Source organism: Pseudophryne corroboree, chromosome 12, assembly GCF_028390025.1.
Source record: "Pseudophryne corroboree isolate aPseCor3 chromosome 12, aPseCor3.hap2, whole genome shotgun sequence".
NCBI lineage: Eukaryota > Metazoa > Chordata > Amphibia > Anura > Myobatrachidae > Pseudophryne > Pseudophryne corroboree.
In genome coordinates this window covers 174566769-174587350 of record NC_086455.1, presented here as the reverse complement: position 1 = coordinate 174587350, position 20582 = coordinate 174566769, and the positions used below count along the sequence as shown (strand labels likewise).

The 20582-nt window shown below is 48.0% G+C and overlaps 1 protein-coding gene across 3 annotated transcripts in view; it reads left to right on the top strand.

Moving 5' to 3' along the window:
* EFCAB11 (EF-hand calcium binding domain 11) overlaps positions 1-20582 on the top strand; it is a 63750-nt gene that overhangs the window by 14798 nt on the left and 28370 nt on the right. For all 3 annotated transcript variants that reach the window (XM_063948628.1, XM_063948629.1, XM_063948627.1), the window contains exon 5: positions 8263-8353. In XM_063948628.1, coding sequence (XP_063804698.1) covers positions 8263-8353 — 91 coding nt within the window. The remainder of the gene's footprint in view (positions 1-8262; positions 8354-20582) is intronic.

The following is a 20582-nucleotide window of genomic DNA, read 5'->3' as shown; positions in this document are numbered from 1 at the left end:
AACAGAGGAGAAGGGCAGGGTAACGCTGTACAGTGTATTATTATTCCAATGTGTACGTCTAGTGCATGAGATCTAAGTGACGTTTCCACCTGTGTGATATGTAACAGAGGAGGAGGGCAGGGTAACGCTGTACAGTGTATTATTCCAGTGTGTACGTCTAGTGCATGAGATCTAAGTGATGTTTCCACCTGTGTGATATGTAACAGAGGAGGAGGGCAGGGTAACGCTGTACAGTGTATTATTATTCCAGTGTGTACGTCTAGTGCATGAGATCTAAGTGACTGTTCCCCCTGTGTGATATGTAACAGAGGAGGAGGGCAGGATAACGCTGTACAGTGTATTATTATTCCAGTGTGTACGTCTAGTGCATGAGATCTAAGTGACTGTTCCACCTGTGTGATATGTAACAGAGGAGGAGGGCAGGGTAACGCTGTACAGTGTATTATTCCAGTGTGTACGTCTAGTGCATGAGATATAAGTGACGTTTATCCCTGTGTGATATGTAACAGAGGAGGAGGGCAGGGTAACGCTGTACAGTGTATTATTCCAGTGTGTACGTCTAGTGCATGAGATCTAAGTGATGTTTCCACCTGTGTGATATGTAACAGAGGAGGAGGGCAGGATAACGCTGTACAGTGTATTATTATTCCAGTGTGTACGTCTAGTGCATGAGATCTAAGTGACGTTTATCCCTGTGTGATATGTAACAGAGGAGGAGGGCAGGGTAACGCTGTACAGTGTATTATTATTCCAATGTGTACGTCTAGTGCATGAGATCTAAGTGACTGTTCCCCCTGTGTGATATGTAACAGAGGAGGAGGGCAGGGTAACGCTGTACAGTGTATTATTCCAATGTGTACGTCTAGTGCATGAGATCTAAGTGACTGTTCCCTCTGTGTGATATGTAACAGAGGAGAAGGGCAGGGTAACGCTGTACAGTGTATTATTATTCCAATGTGTACGTCTAGTGCATGAGATCTAAGTGACGTTTCCACCTGTGTGATATGTAACAGAGGAGGAGGGCAGGGTAACGCTGTACAGTGTATTATTATTCCAATGTGTACGTCTAGTGCATGAGATCTAAGTGACTGTTCCCCCTGTGTGATATGTAACAGAGGAGGAGGGCAGGGTAACGCTGTACAGTGTATTATTATTCCAGTGTGTACGTCTAGTGCATGAGATCTAAGTGACGTTTATCCCTGTGTGATATGTAACAGAGGAGGAGGGCAGGGTAACGCTGTACAGTGTATTATTCCAATGTGTACGTCTAGTGCATGAGATCTAAGTGACGTTTCCACTTGTGTGATATGTAACAGAGGAGGAGGGCAGGGTAACGCTGTACAGTGTATTATTATTCCAATGTGTACGTCTAGTGCATGAGATCTAAGTGACGTTTATCCCTGTGTGATATGTAACAGAGGAGGAGGGCAGGGTAACGCTGTACAGTGTATTATTCCAGTGTGTACGTCTAGTGCATGAGATCTAAGTGACGTTTATCCCTGTGTGATATGTAACAGAGGAGGAGGGCAGGGTAACGCTGTACAGTGTATTATTCCAGTGTGTACGTCTAGTGCATGAGATCTAAGTGATGTTTCCACCTGTGTGATATGTAACAGAGGAGGAGGGCAGGATAACGCTGTACAGTGTATTATTATTCCAGTGTGTACGTCTAGTGCATGAGATCTAAGTGACGTTTATCCCTGTGTGATATGTAACAGAGGAGGAGGGCAGGGTAACGCTGTACAGTGTATTATTCCAATGTGTACGTCTAGTGCATGAGATCTAAGTGACTGTTCCTCCTGTGTGATATGTAACAGAGGAGGAGGGCAGGGTAACGCTGTACAGTGTATTATTATTCCAATGTGTACATCTAGTGCATGAGATCTAAGTGACTGTTCCCTCTGTGTGATATGTAACAGAGGAGAAGGGCAGGGTAACGCTGTACAGTGTATTATTATTCCAATGTGTACGTCTAGTACATGAGATCTAAGTGACTGTTCCCCCTGTGTGATATGTAACAGAGGAGAACGGCAGGATAACGCTGTACAGTGTATTATTCCAATGTGTACGTCTAGTGCATGAGATCTAAGTGACTGTTCCCCCTGTGTGATATATAACAGAGGAGGAGGGCAGGGTAACGCTGTACAGTGTATTATTCCAATGTGTACGTCTAGTGCATGAGATCTAAGTGACTGTTCCCCCTGTGTGATATGTAACAGAGGAGGAGGGCAGGGTAACGCTGTACAGTGTATTATTCCAATGTGTACGTCTAGTGCATGAGATCTAAGTGACTGTTCCCCCTGTGTGATATGTAACAGAGGAGGAGGGCAGGGTAACGCTGTACAGTGTATTATTATTCCAATGTGTACGTCTAGTGCATGAGATCTAAGTGACTGTTCCCCCTGTGTGATATGTAACAGAGGAGGAGGGCAGGGTAACGCTGTACAGTGTATTATTCCAATGTGTACGTCTAGTGCATGAGATCTAAGTGACTGTTCCCCCTGTGTGATATGTAACAGAGGAGGAGGGCAGGGTAACACTGTACAGTGTATTATTATTCCAATGTGTACGTCTAGTGCATGAGATCTAAGTGACTGTTCCCCCTGTGTGATATGTAACAGAGGAGGAGGGCAGGGTAACGCTGTACAGTGTATTATTATTCCAATGTGTACGTCTAGTGCATGAGATCTAAGTGACTGTTCCCCCTGTGTGATATGTAACAGAGGAGGAGGGCAGGGTAACGCTGTACAGTGTATTATTATTCCAGTGTGTACGTCTAGTGCATGAGATCTAAGTGACGTTTATCCCTGTGTGATATGTAACAGAGGAGGAGGGCAGGGTAACGCTGTACAGTGTATTATTCCAATGTGTACGTCTAGTGCATGAGATCTAAGTGACGTTTCCACTTGTGTGATATGTAACAGAGGAGGAGGGCAGGGTAACGCTGTACAGTGTATTATTATTCCAATGTGTACGTCTAGTGCATGAGATCTAAGTGACTGTTCCCCCTGTGTGATATGTAACAGAGGAGGAGGGCAGGGTAACGCTGTACAGTGTATTATTATTCCAGTGTATACGTCTAGTGCATGAGATCTAAGTGACTGTTCCCCCTGTGTGATATGTAACAGAGGAGGAGGGCAGGGTAACGCTGTACAGTGTATTATTATTCCAATGTGTACGTCTAGTGCATGAGATCTAAGTGACTGTTCCCCCTGTGTGATATGTAACAGAGGAGGAGGGCAGGGTAACGCTGTACAGTGTATTATTATTCCAGTGTGTACGTCTAGTGCATGAGATCTAAGTGACTGTTCCCCCTGTGTGATATGTAACAGAGGAGGCGGGCAGGGTAACGCTGTACAGTGTATTATTCCAGTGTGTACGTCTAGTGCATGAGATCTAAGTGACTGTTCCCCCTGTGTGATATGTAACAGAGGAGGAGGGCAGGGTAACGCTGTACAGTGTATTATTCCAGTGTGTACGTCTAGTGCATGAGATCTAAGTGACTGTTCCCCCTGTGTGATATGTAACAGAGGAGGAGGGCAGGGTAACGCTGTACAGTGTATTATTCCAGTGTGTACGTCTAGTGCATGAGATCTAAGTGACGTTTCCACCTGTGTGATATGTAACAGAGGGGAACGGCAGGGTAACGCTGTACAGTGTATTATTATTCCAATGTGTACGTCTAGTGCATGAGATCTAAGTGACTGTTCCCCCTGTGTGATATGTAACAGAGGAGGAGGGCAGGGTAACGCTGTACAGTGTATTATTCCAGTGTGTATGTCTAGTGCATGAGATCTAAGGGACGTTTCCCCCTGTGTGATATGTAACAGAGGAGGAGGGCAGGGTAACGCTGTACAGTGTATTATTCCAGTGTGTACGTCTAGTGCATGAGATCTAAGTGACGTTTCCACTTGTGTGATATGTAACAGAGGAGGAGGGCAGGGTAACGCTGTACAGTGTATTATTATTCCAATGTGTACGTCTGGTGCATGAGATCTAAGTGACGTTTATCCCTGTGTGATATGTAACAGAGGAGGAGGGCAGGGTAACGCTGTACAGTGTATTATTCCAGTGTGTACGTCTAGTGCATGAGATCTAAGTGACTGTTCCCCTGTGTGATATGTAACAGAGGAGGAGGGCAGGGTAACGCTGTACAGTGTATTATTATTCCAATGTGTACGTCTGGTGCATGAGATCTAAGTGACGTTTATCCCTGTGTGATATGTAACAGAGGAGGAGGGCAGGGTAACGCTGTACAGTGTATTATTCCAGTGTGTACGTCTAGTGCATGAGATCTAAGTGACGTTTATCCCTGTGTGATATGTAACAGAGGAGGAGGGCAGGATAACGCTGTACAGTGTATTATTATTCCAGTGTGTACGTCTAGTGCATGAGATCTAAATGACTGTTCCCCCTGTGTGATATGTAACAGAGGAGGAGGGCAGGGTAACGCTGTACAGTGTATTATTATTCCAGTGTGTACGTCTAGTGCATGAGATCTAAATGACTGTTCCCCCTGTGTGATATGTAACAGAGGAGGAGGGCAGGGTAACGCTGTACAGTGTATTATTATTCCAATGTGTACGTCTAGTGCATGAGATCTAAGTGACTGTTCCCCTGTGTGATATGTAACAGAGGAGGAGGGCAGGGTAACGCTGTACAGTGTATTATTCCAGTGTGTACGTCTAGTGCATGAGATCTAAGTGATGTTTCCACCTGTGTGATATGTAACAGAGGGGAACGGCAGGGTAACGCTGTACAGTGTATTATTATTCCAATGTGTACGTCTAGTGCATGAGATCTAAGTGACTGTTCCCCCTGTGTGATATGTAACAGAGGAGGAGGGCAGGGTAACGCTGTACAGTGTATTATTCCAATGTGTACGTCTAGTGCATGAGATCTAAATGACTGTTCCCCCTGTGTGATATGTAACAGAGGAGGAGGGCAGGGTAACGCTGTACAGTGTATTATTCCAGTGTGTACGTCTAGTGCATGAGATCTAAGTGACGTTTCCACCTGTGTGATATATAACAGAGGAGGAGGGCAGGGTAACGCTGTACAGTGTATTATTCCAGTGTGTACGTCTAGTGCATGAGATCTAAGTGACGTTTCCACTTGTGTGATATGTAACAGAGGAGGAGGGCAGGGTAACGCTGTACAGTGTATTATTCCAATGTGTACGTCTAGTACATGAGATCTAAGTGACGTTTATCCCTGTGTGATATGTAACAGAGGAGGAGGGCAGGGTAACGCTGTACAGTGTATTATTATTCCAATGTGTACATCTAGTGCATGAGATCTAAGTGACGTTTCCACTTGTGTGATATGTAACAGAGGAGGAGGGCAGGGTAACGCTGTACAGTGTATTATTCCAATGTGTACATCTAGTGCATGAGATCTAAGTGACGTTTATCCCTGTGTGATATGTAACAGAGGAGGAGGGCAGGGTAACGCTGTACAGTGTATTATTATTCCAATGTGTACATCTAGTGCATGAGATCTAAGTGACTGTTCCCCCTGTGTGATATGTAACAGAGGAGGAGGGCAGGGTAACGCTGTACAGTGTATTATTATTCCAGTGTGTACGTCTAGTGCATGAGATCTAAGTGACTGTTCCACCTGTGTGATATGTAACAGAGGAGGAGGGCAGGGTAACGCTGTACAGTGTATTATTCCAATGTGTACGTCTAGTGTATGAGATCTAAGTGATGTTTCCACCTGTGTGATATATAACAGAGGAGGAGGGCAGGGTAACGCTGTACAGTGTATTATTCCAGTGTGTAATTCTAGTGCATGAGATCTAAGTGACGTTTCCACCTGTGTGATATATAACAGAGGAGGAGGGCAGGGTAACGCTGTACAGTGTATTATTCCAGTGTGTACGTCTAGTGCATGAGATCTAAGTGACTGTTCCCCCTGTGTGATATGTAACAGAGGAGGAGGGCAGGGTAACGCTGTACAGTGTATTATTCCAATGTGTACGTCTAGTTAGTACATGAGATCTAAGTGACGTTTATCCCTGTGTGATATGTAACAGAGGAGGAGGGCAGGGTAACGCTGTACAGTGTATTATTATTCCAATGTGTACATCTAGTGCATGAGATCTAAGTGGCGTTTCCACTTGTGTGATATGTAACAGAGGAGGAGGGCAGGGTAACGCTGTACAGTGTATTATTATTCCAATGTGTACGTCTAGTGCATGAGATCTAAGTGACTGTTCCCCCTGTGTGATATGTAACAGAGGAGGAGGGCAGGGTAACGCTGTACAGTGTATTATTATTCCAATGTGTACGTCTAGTGCATGAGATCTAAGTGACTGTTCCCCCTGTGTGATATGTAACAGAGGAGGAGGGCAGGGTAACGCTGTACAGTGTATTATTCCAATGTGTACGTCTAGTGCATGAGATCTAAGTGACGTTCCCCCTGTGTGATGTGTAACAGAGGAGGAGGGCAGGGTAACGCTGTACAGTGTATTATTATTCCAATGTGTACGTCTAGTGCATGAGATCTAAGTGACTGTTCCACCTGTGTGATATGTAACAGAGGAGGAGGGCAGGGTAACGCTGTACAGTGTATTATTATTCCAATGTGTACGTCTAGTGCATGAGATCTAAGTGACTGTTCCCCCTGTGTGATATGTAACAGAGGAGGAGGGCAGGGTAACGCTGTACAGTGTATTATTCCAATGTGTACGTCTAGTGCATGAGATCTAAGTGACTGTTCCCCCTGTGTGATATGTAACAGAGGAGGAGGGCAGGGTAACACTGTACAGTGTATTATTCCAATGTGTACGTCTAGTGCATGAGATCTAAGTGACGTTCCCCCTGTGTGATGTGTAACAGAGGAGGAGGGCAGGGTAACGCTGTACAGTGTATTATTATTCCAATGTGTACGTCTAGTGCATGAGATCTAAGTGACTGTTCCTCCTGTGTGATATGTAACAGAGGAGGAGGGCAGGGTAACGCTGTACAGTGTATTATTATTCCAATGTGTACGTCTAGTGCATGAGATCTAAGTGACTGTTCCCCCTGTGTGATATGTAACAGAGGAGGAGGGCAGGGTAACGCTGTACAGTGTATTATTATTCCAATGTGTACGTCTAGTGCATGAGATCTAAGTGACGTTTCCACTTGTGTGATATGTAACAGAGGAGGAGGGCAGGGTAACGCTGTACAGTGTATTATTTTTCCAGTGTGTTCGTCTAGTGCATGAGATCTAAGTGACGTTTCCGCTTGTGTGATATGTAACAGAGGAGGAGGGCAGGGTAACGCTGTACAGTGTATTATTATTCCAATGTGTACGTCTAGTGCATGAGATCTAAGTGACTGTTCCACCTGTGTGATATGTAACAGAGGAGGAGGGCAGGGTAACGCTGTACAGTGTATTATTATTCCAGTGTGTACGTCTAGTGCATGAGATCTAAGTGACTGTTCCCCCTGTGTGATATGTAACAGAGGAGGAGGGCAGGGTAACGCTGTACAGTGTATTATTATTCCAATATGTACGTCTAGTGCATGAGATCTAAGTGACTGTTCCCCCTGTGTGATATGTAACAGAGGAGGAGGGCAGGGTAACGCTGTACAGTGTATTATTATTCCAGTGTGTACGTCTAGTGCATGAGATCTAAGTGACGTTTCCGCTTGTGTGATATGTAACAGAGGAGGAGGGCAGGGTAACGCTGTACAGTGTATTATTATTCCAGTGTGTACGTCTAGTGCATGAGATCTAAGTGACTGTTCCCCCTGTGTGATATGTAACAGAGGAGGAGGGCAGGGTAACGCTGTACAGTGTATTATTATTCCAGTGTGTACGTCTAGTGCATGAGATCTAAGTGACTGTTCCTCCTGTGTGATATGTAACAGAGGAGGAGGGCAGGGTAACGCTGTACAGTGTATTATTATTCCAGTGTGTACGTCTAGTGCATGAGATCTAAGTGACTGTTCCACCTGTGTGATATGTAACAGAGGAGGAGGGCAGGATAACGCTGTACAGTGTATTATTCCAGTGTGTACGTCTAGTGCATGAGATCTAAGTGACGTTTCCACCTGTGTGATATATAACAGAGGAGGAGGGCAGGGTAACGCTGTACAGTGTATTATTATTCCAATGTGTACGTCTAGTGCATGAGATCTAAGTGACTGTTCCCCCTGTGTGATATGTAACAGAGGAGGAGGGCAGGGTAACGCTGTACAGTGTATTATTATTCCAATGTGTACGTCTAGTGCATGAGATCTAAGTGACGTTTCCGCTTGTGTGTAACAGGTCGGGGATTTTTGAACGTGGACGATTTTAAGCGTGCATTCCATAGGGTAGCACCGCAGTTACCTGAACACACCGTGCTTGAGGCTTTCAGGTGAGATTCCGAGATTCCAGACCACAGGATATGATGTATCTCCGCCTTCCCTAGTAATTACGCAGGTGTTCTGAGGATCTCGTAGCCCCGGAGTAAAACACTCCGCGTACAATCTCACATTATCACAGTGTAGCAGAGGGGTGATCTCGGCCTCCGACCGTAGGAGCTTCTGAACATCCCAGGACTCAGATCCTTTTCCTCCCTTATCCGTCTGTTCTTTATATTCTACATTCCCAGCCCATAAACCTTCTCTAATGCATCCTCTCATTCTCTGCGTTACACTGGGGTTTAGGATAAAGGTGTCAGTTACATACTGAGAGCGAAGACTTGCCACATGCTATCCAAGTAAAACATGGAAAGGGCCCTTTATTTACTGGTTCAAGTTGGAGACTGCATTTGGGATGGGTTAACACAGAAATATGGCAGCTTGCATAGAACAATTTGAGAATCTGAGTGAAATGAGGCTGTTCTCACACCCAAAGCAGCAAGAAGTAACCGTTCACTATCCTGTAAATTGAATTTATTGTTTTTATGCTTTAGTTTTATAGTAATAAAGGAGATGGCATTTAAGGAACACCTGTCTTCTACGCTGCGTTGTAGCCACGTTTTATATGGGCCTTAATAATATTCAGAATAAATGAACCTGCCCATTTACTAGGAACCGAGCAAGTGTCATCCTTGAGGCATGAGGAATGCAGTGCCTCAGTGATGTCACTGGTTCCAAATGATTTTATAAAAAGCAGCATTCTCGGGAATGTCGATGCAGGAAATGGCGTCTTCCAGACTGTGGGAAAATGTCTGCCATCTAATCACAGCACGTGCACTGGAGACGGAGACCCTGCAGTATTATACAGGCGCTGTAATACCGTCAGCGCATGTGAGCCTCATAGAGGTGGCTGCATAAGATGAGCCTGGACACGCCTGACCCCGCAGTGTAATATAATGCAGAACGCAATACACATGGCATGCATTTATTGTGCTGTGAGGGTACGACGCTCCAGGATTTATTACTCCGTCACTGGCTGTATTATCTCTCCACCGTCCAGCACATCGCAGGATAGAGGTCAGAGGCCAGGTGGGCTCCCAGTGACTCCATGGTCACCTGAGTGGTGTGTGCGGCATCGCTGTGCGGCTACGATGGAATAGCGCAGATACTGCGCACTCTCTGGAAGTCACATTTATGAACCTGTATCACAGAGCGGAATGAATCTCCAGGATTCATCTTCCCGTTACTATGGGAACCTCATACACAGAGCGGCGTCATTTCAGCTGCAGATGGTTCCTCTCCCTGTATCTGCCGCTTACGGTTCTTCAGCAGTCGCCTCACAATCCTCCATCACAGGGCAATGCATCATTTGCATCCTTCATCTTCTTCATATAGCATTTATACATGTATCCTCTGTGCTACACAAAAATAAGTATATTGACGTAAAGACAACTTATAGACTCAGTGCTCTAAGATTACTCTAACGTGTGGCTAAAATATAATTCGGCAGATATATATTTACCCATTAACTCTTTCTGATGCGCTCGTCAGTTTGCGGCAGGATGACGGAGCCTCTTGCTGTATGGGAGAAGAGGGAGACCAGGGGGGGAGATTGCCTGTGTGCGGGATGACGGAGCCGCTTGCTGTATAGGAGAAGAGGGAGACCAGGGGGGAGATTGCCTGTGTGCGGGATGACGGAGCCTCTAGCTGTATGGGAGAAGAGGGAGACCAGGGTGGAGATTGCCCGTGTGCGGGATGACGGAGCCTCTTGCTGTATGGGAGAAGAGGGAGACCAGGGGGGAGAATGCCTGTGTGCGGGATGACGGAGCCTCTTGCTGTATGGGAGAAGAGGGAGACCAGGGGGGAGATTGCCTGTGTGCGGGATGACGGAGCCTCTTGCTGTATGGGAGAAGAGGGAGACCAGGGGGGAGAATGCCTGTGTGCGGGATGACGGAGCCTCTTGCTGTATGGGAGAAGAGGGAGACCAGGGGGGAGATTGCCTGTGTGCGGGATGACGGAGCCTCTTGCTGTATAGGAGAAGAGGGAGACCAGGGGGGAGATTGCCTGTGTGCGGGATGACGGAGCCTCTTGCTGTATGGGAGAAGAGGGAGACCAGGGGGAGATTGCCTGTGTGCGGGATGACGGAGCCTCTTGCTGTATGGGAGAAGAGGGAGACTAGGGGGGAGATTGCCTGTGTGCGGGATGACGGAGCCTCTTGCTGTATGGGAGAAGAGGGAGACCAGGGGGGAGATTGCATGTGTGCTGGATGATGGAGCCTCTTGCTGTATGGGAGAAGAGGGAGACCAGGGGGAGATTGCCTGTGTGCGGGATGACGGAGCCTCTTGCTGTATGGGAGAAGAGGGAGACTAGGGGGGAGATTGCCTGTGTGCGGGATGACGGAGCCTCTTGCTGTATGGGAGAAAGGGGAGACCAGGGGGGAGATTGCCTGTGTGCGGGATGACGGAGCCTCTAGCTGTATGGGAGAGCAGGGGGGAGATTGCCTGTGTGCGGGATGACGGAGCCTCTTGCTGTATGGGAGAAGAGGGAGACCAGGGGGGAGATTGCCTGTGTGCGGGATGACGGAGCCTCTTGCTGTATGGGAGAAGAGGGAGACCAGGGGGGAGATTGCCTGTGTGCGGGATGACGGAGCCTCTTGCTGTATAGGCGAAGAGGAAGAGTAGGGGGGAGATTGCCTGTGTGCGGGATGACGGAGCCTCTTGCTGTATGGGAGAAGAGGGAGACCAGGGGGGAGATTGCCTGTGTGCGGGATGACGGAGCCTCTTGCTGTATGGGAGAAGAGGGAGACCAGGGGGGAGATTGCCTGTGTGCGGGATGACGGAGCCTCTTGCTGTATGGGAGAAGAGGGAGACCAGGGGGGAGATTGCCTGTGTGCGGGTTGACGGAGCCTCTTGCTGTATGGGAGAAGAGGGAGACCAGGGGGGAGATTGCCTGTGTGCGGGTTGACGGAGCCTCTTGCTGTATGGGAGAAGAGGGAGACCAGGGGGGAGATTGCCTGTGTGCGGGATGACGGAGCCTCTTGCTGTATGGGAGAAGAGGGAGACCAGGGGGGAGATTGCCTGTGTGCGGGATGACGGAGCCTCTTGCTGTATGGGAGAAGAGGGAGACCAGGGGGGAGATTGCCTGTGTGCGGGATGACGGAGCCTCTTGCTGTATGGGAGAAGAGGGAGACCAGGGGGGAGATTGCCTGTGTGCGGGATGACGGAGCCTCTTGCTGTATGGGAGAAGAGGGAGACCAGGGGGGAGATTGCCTGTGTGCGGGATGACGGAGCCTCTTGCTGTTTGGGAGAAGAGGGAGACCAGGGGGGAGATTGCCTGTGTGCGGGATGACGGAGCCTCTTGCTGTATGGGAGAAGAGGGAGACCAGGGGGGAGATTGCCTGTGTGCGGGATGACGGAGCCTCTTGCTGTATAGGAGAAGAGGAAGAGTAGGGGGGAGATTGCCTGTGTGCGGGATGACTGAGCCTCTTGCTGTATGGGAGAAGAGGGAGACCAGGGGGGAGATTGCCTGTGTGCGGGATGACTGAGCCTCTTGCTGTATGGGAGAAGAGGGAGACCAGGGGGGAGATTGCCTGTGTGCGGGATGACTGAGCCTCTTGCTGTATGGGAGAAGAGGGAGACCAGGGGGGAGATTGCCTGTGTGCGGAATGACGGAGCCTCTTGCTGTATGGGAGAAGAGGGAGACTATCTAATTTAGCTCTCTCTGCACATGTTACATCTGCCCCACCTGCACTGCACATGGTTTTGCCCATTAGAGAAAGATTTGACGTTGCGATGTATGCTGAATGAGGCGCACGGTGTGGTGACCTCTTTTCTGTGTAAAATAGAGAAGTGCCGGATGCCCCTCGCTGCCCCAGGCAATCACAGATTTTGTTTGGTCTCACTGGACCTGGGATGTTAGGGGGTTTCTTCTGATCGTCAATAACTGCCTGTTACTGACTCCACCCACTGCGCAGTGGGCGGGAGACATACTGCCACCACCAGGCTCCTACGCTGTTTCTGCTGCCTATGTGTAGACCAGCTGCAGTCACACCTCCTGATTGGTGTCGGCTGATTCCCACAGGTCCCTCAACATAGCAGACCCTGCACGATAGCTATCGGAGGGCAGAACTTGGAGACACTGGGCTTATCATAGAACAGCAGAGAACGGAATATCATTTGGCGCAATTCTGTTGTCACAGTATACAGATGCAGTTGTCTTAAAGGCAGGTAAAGTGGAGAGATCTCACTGCAAAGACATTCTAGTCATTGAAGCCACTTCCGTCTGGTATCTAATGCCGCTGAGATTCTCCAGGCTGTACTGCTCTTTTTTATAATATTTATTGGGGGGGGGGGCTGTCTATTTTGTCAGTCCCGGGCCCCACAATTTCTGCTGGCAGCCCTGCATGGTAGTGTTGTCCCCTGTGCCCATGGTACATATGCACCTCCCAGCAATGTGTGTCTGCTGCAGCTGGCGGTCGCTCTGTTTATCTGCTTCTCTCCCGCACTAGCGGGATGTCATCTTCTTTACACGTTTCCAGAAACAGCCCCGTTAGGGATCATTGAATCATCCGCTGATAATGTGTGAAGCAATAAACGACAACACTTCATATTCTCCGTTTTCTGACAACCAGACAAAATAAGATTCTCTATTTTAAAAAAAAACAAATGATCCCAGACATATGGTGCGAGGAAAGTGTCAGCGCGCGGACTGCGCCAGCCTCCTGGGCACCGTCCCTCACGTGCTGCGTCCTGCATCTCGCTGACTGTACACCAGAGGGGGGATTCTTCTTCATCAAAGGTTTATTTTTCATTCTGCAATGAATAAAGAATATGAGCATGATGTGGAGACAGTATATAAATAATAATATAGGTCTGGGTTTGTGTAGGAAAGCGTACTGATGTGCAATGAGGAACACTGAGACAGTGGCTACTGGGACTAATTCACTCCTGATTGCTCGCTAGGGTTTTTTTTGCAGTGCTGCGTTTGCATAGTCGCCGCCCATAGGGGAGTGTATTTTTGCTGTGCAAGTGTGCGAACGCATGTGTAGCCGAGCGGTACAAACAGATCTAGTGCAGTCTCTGCGCAGCCCAGAACTTACTCAGCCGCTGCGATCACTTCAGCCTGTCCGGGACCGGAATTGACGTCAGACACCCGCCCTGCAAACGCCTGGACACGCTTGCGTTTTTCCAACCACTCCCTGGCTGTCTCTTTCCTTGCCATCTATAGGTGGTAATCCTGCAGACCGATGGATTCATATCATACGTATCATTAGAGCATTCTGTGATCACCAGGAAGCCGCACGCGTTTAACGGATTGTCCGTGGGATTGCGTTTAACCCCTGCTCTGCCAGCACGGCCGCTCTGTGTCCTCTCCAGCAGGGAGCACGTTAGGTTCTGCCTGATTAACAGCCGTTCTCCCTCCTGGTTTATAATTGGTCCCTGTGAGGGAAGTCAATTACGTAATGTGTATGCGGCTGGTAAAGGCTGCGTTCTTATCCGTACGAGATACGGCGCCAGTCGCAGAGAAACAGAGTGAGCGGTGCAGGGGCGGATTGGGAACAAAAAGCGGCCCTGGAAAAATTTGTACTAGTGGCCCCACTTGGGCGGCACCAGAGGTGTAAGGTCTAGCCATGGTCCATGGCAGCAGCACCCTCCCCCCAAGTCTTTCCAGATAGTGGGCATGTCCAGCATCAAGGGGGAAGTTAAAAGGAAATAAAATTAAATATTATGAGCACATTATATGATACACCTTCAGAATTTAGGACACTATATCATTCTTTAGAAATATATATTTTCTTGCTTATTACAACAACCGTATCCCAATCACTATTCACTCAATCTTATACGTCAGCCAAGCAGACAGAGCATACACTAGATCATCTGCAATCACAGGCTAAGTGGCAAAGTCATTTTCATATATGAAAATTATTTTGCATCTTATTCATTATGTCTATATATAGGATCACATGTCCTCAAACAAAACAGGCCCCGCGGGTACGTCGGCCCACCGGGAATCTTCCCCCGTGAACCCTATGGCCAATCCGCCTCTGGAGCGGTGTCATTAATCTGACTCGCTGAACACTGGGAAACACAGCAGTGCGTAGAGCCACAGGGGCTGCCGGAAGCTTGTGCAGCCACTGTATGGCGGACACCTCAGTCTTGCTATATAATGCCGGGGTTATAGGGCGCTGTTGCTAGCTAGTCATGTTTGCAGGCCCAAGCTTGGATTGAGGATATGAATTAGCCGTATTTTACTTTGTGTGCTTCTACTGTATGTAGGAGAAATTGAGTGATAATAAGAGCTGTCGGCTGATCCACTGGGACGCACTGTAAATAGGACGGCCTACTTATTTCCCAAATATTCACATTAATGATTCTGGTGCGAGCTGTGATCCGGTAGATGGAAAGTCTGGATAAAGATAATCACATTATAGTACTAGGAAGTGTGTGTGTGTGTGTGTGTGTGTGTGTGTGTGTGTGTGTGTGTGTGTGTGTGTGTGTGTGTGTATGTAGGTGTGTATATGTATGTATGTATGTATGTATGTATATATATATATATATATATATATATATATATATATATATATATATATATATATATATATATATATATATATTTCTCTGACGTCCTAGTGGATGCTGGGAACTCCGTAAGGACCATGGGGTAATAGCGGCTCCGCAGGAGACTGGGCGCAACTAAAGAAAGCTTTAGGTCACCTGGTGTGCACTGGCTCCTCCCACTATGACCCTCCTCCAAGCCTCAGTTAGATTTTGTGCCCTGCCGAGGTTGGATGCACACTAGGGGCTCTCCTGAGCCCTTAGAAAGAAAGTATAGATTTAGGTTTTTTATTTTCAGTGAGACCTGCTGGCAACAGGCTCACTGCAGCGAGGGACTAAGGGGAGAAGAAGCGAACTCGCCTGCTTGCAGCCGGATTGGGCTTCTTAGGCTACTGGACACCATTAGCTCCAGAGGGATCGACCGCAGGCCCAGTCCTTGGTGTTCGGTCCCGGAGCCGCGCCGCCGTCCCCCTTACAGAGCCAGAAGCAAGAAGAGGTCCGGAAAATCGGCGGCAGTAGACATCAGTCTTCACCAAGGTAGCGCACAGCACTGCAGCTGTGCGCCATTGCTCCTCATGTACACCTCACACTCCGGTCACTGAGGGTGCAGGGCGCTGGGGGGGGCGCCCTGAGCAGCAATATTAACACCTTGGCTGGCAAAAATACCACAATATATAGCCCCAGAGGCTATATATGTGGTAAATACCCCTACCAGAATCCAGAAAAAAGCGGGAGAAAAGTCCGCAAAAAAGGGGCGGAGCTATCTCCCTCAGACACACTGGCGCCATTTTCTCTTCACAGTGCAGCTGGAAGAAAGCTCCCCAGGCTCTCCCCTGTAGTTTTCAGGCTCAAAGGGTTAAAAAGAGAGGGGGGGGCACTAAATTTAGGCGCAATATTATATATACAAGCAGCTATTGGGGAAATTTCACTCAGTTATAGTGTTAATCCCCACATTATATAGCGCTCTGGTGTGTGCTGGCATACTCTCTCTCTGTCTCCCCAAAGGGCTTTGTGGGGTCCTGTCCTCAGTCAGAGCATTCCCTGTGTGTGTGCGGTGTGTCGGTACAGCTGTGTCGACATGTTTAATGAGGAGGCTTATATGGTGACGGAGCAGATGCCGATAAATGTGATGTCGCCCCCTGTGGGGCCGACACCAGAGTGGATAGTTAGGTAAAAGGTATTAACCGACAGTGTCAACTCCTTACATAAAAGGGTGGATGACGTAACAGCTGTGGGACAGCCGGCTTCTCAGTCCGCGCCTGCCCAGGCGTCTCAAAGGCCATCAGGGGCTCAAAAAAAACGCCCGCTCACTCAGATGGCAGACACAGATGTCGACACGGAGTCTGACTCCAGTGTCGACAAGGTTGAGACATATACACAATCCACTAGGAACATCCGTTACTTAATCTCGGCAATAAAAAATGTGTTACACATTTCGGACATTAACCCAAGTACCACTAAAAAAAAAGGGTTTTATGTTTGGGGAGAAAAAGCAAGCAGTGTTTTGTTCCCCCATCAGATGAATGAATGAAGTGTGTGAAAAGCGTGGGTTCCCCCCGATAAGAAACTGGTAATTTCTAAAAAGTTACTGATGGCGTACCCTTTCCCGCCAGAGGATAAGTTACGCTGGGAGATATCCCCTAGGGTGGATAAGGCGCTCACACGGTTGTCAAAAAAGGTGGCACTGCCGTTTTAGGAACGGCCACTTTGAAGGTACCTGTTGATAAAAAGCAGGAGGCTATCCTGAAGTCTGTTTTTACACACTCAGGTACTAGACTGAGACCTGCAGATCGTGCTGCTGCAGCGTGGTCGGTGACCCTGTCACACATGAGAACATATTAAAGACGTCGTCTTATATATGAGGGATGCACAGAGGGATATTTTGCCGGCTGGCATCCAAAATGAATGTAATGTCCATTCTGTCAGGAGGGTATTAGAGACCTGTCACTGGACAGGTGATGCTGACTTTAAAAGGCGCATAGAGACTCTGCCTTATAAGGGTGAGGAATTATTTGGGGATGGTCTCTGGGACCTCGTATCCATTACCTCAGGTTTCCTCACAGACTAAGAAAGCACTGTATTATCAGGTACAGTCCTTTCGGCTTCAGAAAAGCAAGCGGGTCAAAGGCGCTTCCTTTCTGTACAGAGACATGGGGAGAGGGAAAAAGCTGCACCAGTCAGCCTGTTCCCAGAATCATAATTCTTCTCTCGCTTCCTCTGAGTCCACAGCATGACGCGGGGGCTCCACAGGTGTAGCCAGGTACGGTGGGGGGCCGTCTCAAAAATTTCAGCGATCAGTGGGCTCGCTCACAGGTGGATCCCTGTTTCATTCAAGTAGTATTTCAGGGGTACAAGCTGGAATTCGAGATGTCTCCCCCCCCGCCGTTTCCTCAAATATGCCTTGCCGACAACTCCCTCAGGCAGGGAGGCTGCGCTAGAGGCAATTAATAAGCTGTATTCCCAGCAGGTAATACTCAAGGTGCCCCTACTTCAACAAGGACGGGGTTACTATTCCACACGGTTTGGGGTACCGAAACCGCATGGTTCGGTGTGACCCATTTTATATTTAAAATCCTTGAACACATACATAAAAAATTCAAGTTCAAGATGGAATCGCTCAGGGCGGTTATTGCAAGCCTGGACGAGAGGGATTACATGGGATCCCGGGACATCAAGGATGCTTACCTGCATGTCCCCATTTACCATCCTCGCCAGGAGTACCTCAGATTTGTGGTACAGGATTACCATTACCAAGTCCAGACACTGCCGTTTGGACTGTACATGGCACCGAGGGTGTTTACCAAGGTAATGGCCAAAATGATGATACTCCTTCAAAAAAAGGGAGTTTTAATTATCCCGTACTTGGACAATATCCTTATAAGGGCAAGGTCCAAGGAGCAGTTGCTAGTCGGGGTAGCACTATTTTGGAAAGTGCTACAACAGCACGGTTGGATTCTAAACAGTCCAAAGTCACAGCTGGTTCCTACGACACGTCTACTGTTCCTGGGGATGGTTCTGGACACAGAACAGAAATAAGTGTTTCTCCCGGAGGAGAAAGCCAAGGAACTGTCATCTCTAGTCAGAGACCTCCTGAAGCAAAAACAGGTATCGGTGCATCATTGCACGCGAGTCCTGGGGAAAAAATGGTAGCTTCCTACGAAGCAATCCCATTGGGCAGGTTCCATGCAAGAGGGCCGCAGGTTCGGCATACAGGACTAGGTCCTAGTGACCATGGATGCCAGCCTTTGAGGCTGGGGGGCAGTCACATAGGGAAAAAACTTCCAGGGACTTTGGTCAAGTCAAGTGACTTCCCTACACATAAATATTCTGGAACTGAGGGCCATTTACAATGCCCTGAGTCAGGCAAGGCCTCTGCTTCAAAACCAGCCGGTACTGATCCAATCAGACAACATCACGGCAGTCGCCCATGTAAACCAACGGGGCGGCACAAGAAGCAGGATGGCGATGGCAGAAGCCACAAGGATTCTCCGATGGGCGGAAAATCATGTGTTAACACTGTCAGCAGTGTTCATTCCCGGAGTGGACGACTGGGAAGCAGATCTTCTCAGCGGACACGACCTCCACCCGGGAGAGTGGGGATTTCATCCAGAAGTCTTCCAAAGGATTGTACACCATTGGGAAAGGCCACAGGTGGACATGATGGCGTCCCGCCTCAACAAAAAGCTATAAAAGATATTGCGCCAGGTCAAAGGACCCGCAGGCGATAGCTGTGGACGCTCTGGTAACACCGTGGGTGTACCAGTCGGTTTATGTGTTCCTCCCTCTGCCTCTCATACAAAAGGTACTGAGAATAATAGGAAGGCGAGGAGTAAGAACGATACTCGTGGTTCCGGATTGGCCAAGAAGAGCTTGGTACCCAGAACTTCAAGAAATTATATCAGAGGACCCATGGCCTCTGCCGCTGAGACAGGACCTGCGGCAGCAGGGGCCCTGTCTGTTCCAAGACTTACCGCGGCTACGTTTTGACGGCATGGCGGTTGAACGCCGGATCCTAAAGGAAAAGGGCATTCCGGAGGAAGTCATTCCTACGCTGATTCAAGCCAGGAAAGATGTAACTGCAAAACATTATGGCGAAAATATGTTGCTTGGTGTGAGGCCAAAAAGGCCCCAATAGAGGAATTTCAACTAGGTCGATTTCTGCATTTCCTACAAGCAGGAGTGTCTATGGGCCTAAAATTAGGCTCCATTAAGGTACAGATCTCGGCTCTGTCGATTTTCTTCCAAAAAGAACTAGCTTCAGTACCTGAAGTTCAGACATTGTAAAAGGAGTGCTGCATATTCAGCCCCCGGTTGTGCCTCCAGTGGCACCTTGGGTTCTCAACGTGGTGTTGAGTTTCTTAAAATCACATTGGTGTGAGCCACTAATAACCGTGGATCTAAAATATCTCACGTGGAAAGTGGTCATGTTATTGGCCTTGGCTTCGGCCAGGCGTGTATCAGAATTGGCGGCTTTGTCATATAAAAGTCCTTATCTGATTTTCCATATGGATAGGGCAGAATTGAGGACTCGTCCCCAGTTTCTCCCTAATGTGTTATCAGCTTTTCACTTGAACCAACTATTGTAGTGCCTGCGGCTACTAGGGACTTGGAGGATTCCAAGTTACTGGACGTAGTCAGGCCCTTGAAAAATTATGTTTCCAGGACGGCTAGAGTCAGGAGAACTGACTCGCTGTTTATCCTGTATGCACCCAGCAAACTGGGTGCTCCTGCTTCTAAGCAGACTATTGCTCGCTGGATTTGTAGCACAATTCAGCTGGCGCATTCTGCGGCTGGACTACCGCAGCCAAAATCTGTAAAAGCCCATTCCACAAGGAAGGTGGGCTCATCTTGGGCAGCTGCCCGAGGGGTCTCGGCTTTCCAACTTTGCCGAGCTGCAACTTGGTCAGGGGCAAACACGTTTGCTAAATTCTACAAAATTGATACCCTGGCTGAGGAGGACCTGGAGTTCTCTCATTCGGTGCTGCAGAGTCATCCGCACTCTCCCGCCCGTTTGGGAGGTTTGGTATAATCCCCATGGTCCTTACGGAGTTCCCAGCATCCACTAGGACGTCAGAGAAAATAAGATTTTACTCACCGGTAAATCTATTTCTCGTAGTCCGTAGTGGATGCTGGGCGCCCATCCCAAGTGCGGATTGTCTGCAATACTTGTATATAGTTATTGCCTAACTAAAGGGTTATTGTTGAGCCATCTGTTGAGAGGCTCAGTTATATTCATACTGTTAACTGGGTATAGTATCACGAGTTATACGGTGTGATTGGTGTGGCTGGTATGAGTCTTACCCGGGATTCAAAATCCTTCCTTATTATGTCAGCTCGTCCGGGCACAGTGTCCTAACTGAGGCTTGGAGGAGGGTCATAGTGGGAGGAGCCAGTGCACACCAGGTGACCTAAAGCTTTCTTTAGTTGTGCCCAGTCTCCTGCGGAGCCGCTATTACCCCATGGTCCTTATGGAGTTCCCAGCATCCACTACGGACTACGAGAAATAGATTTACCGGTGAGTAAAATCTTATTTTATATATATATATATATGTATGTGTGTGTGTGTGTATATATATATATATATGTATATATATATATATATATATATATATATATATATATATTGCTGTGCGTCACTAGTGTCCTATAACCACACGGTCATTATTCTGCGGTGCCCTGTCTGCAT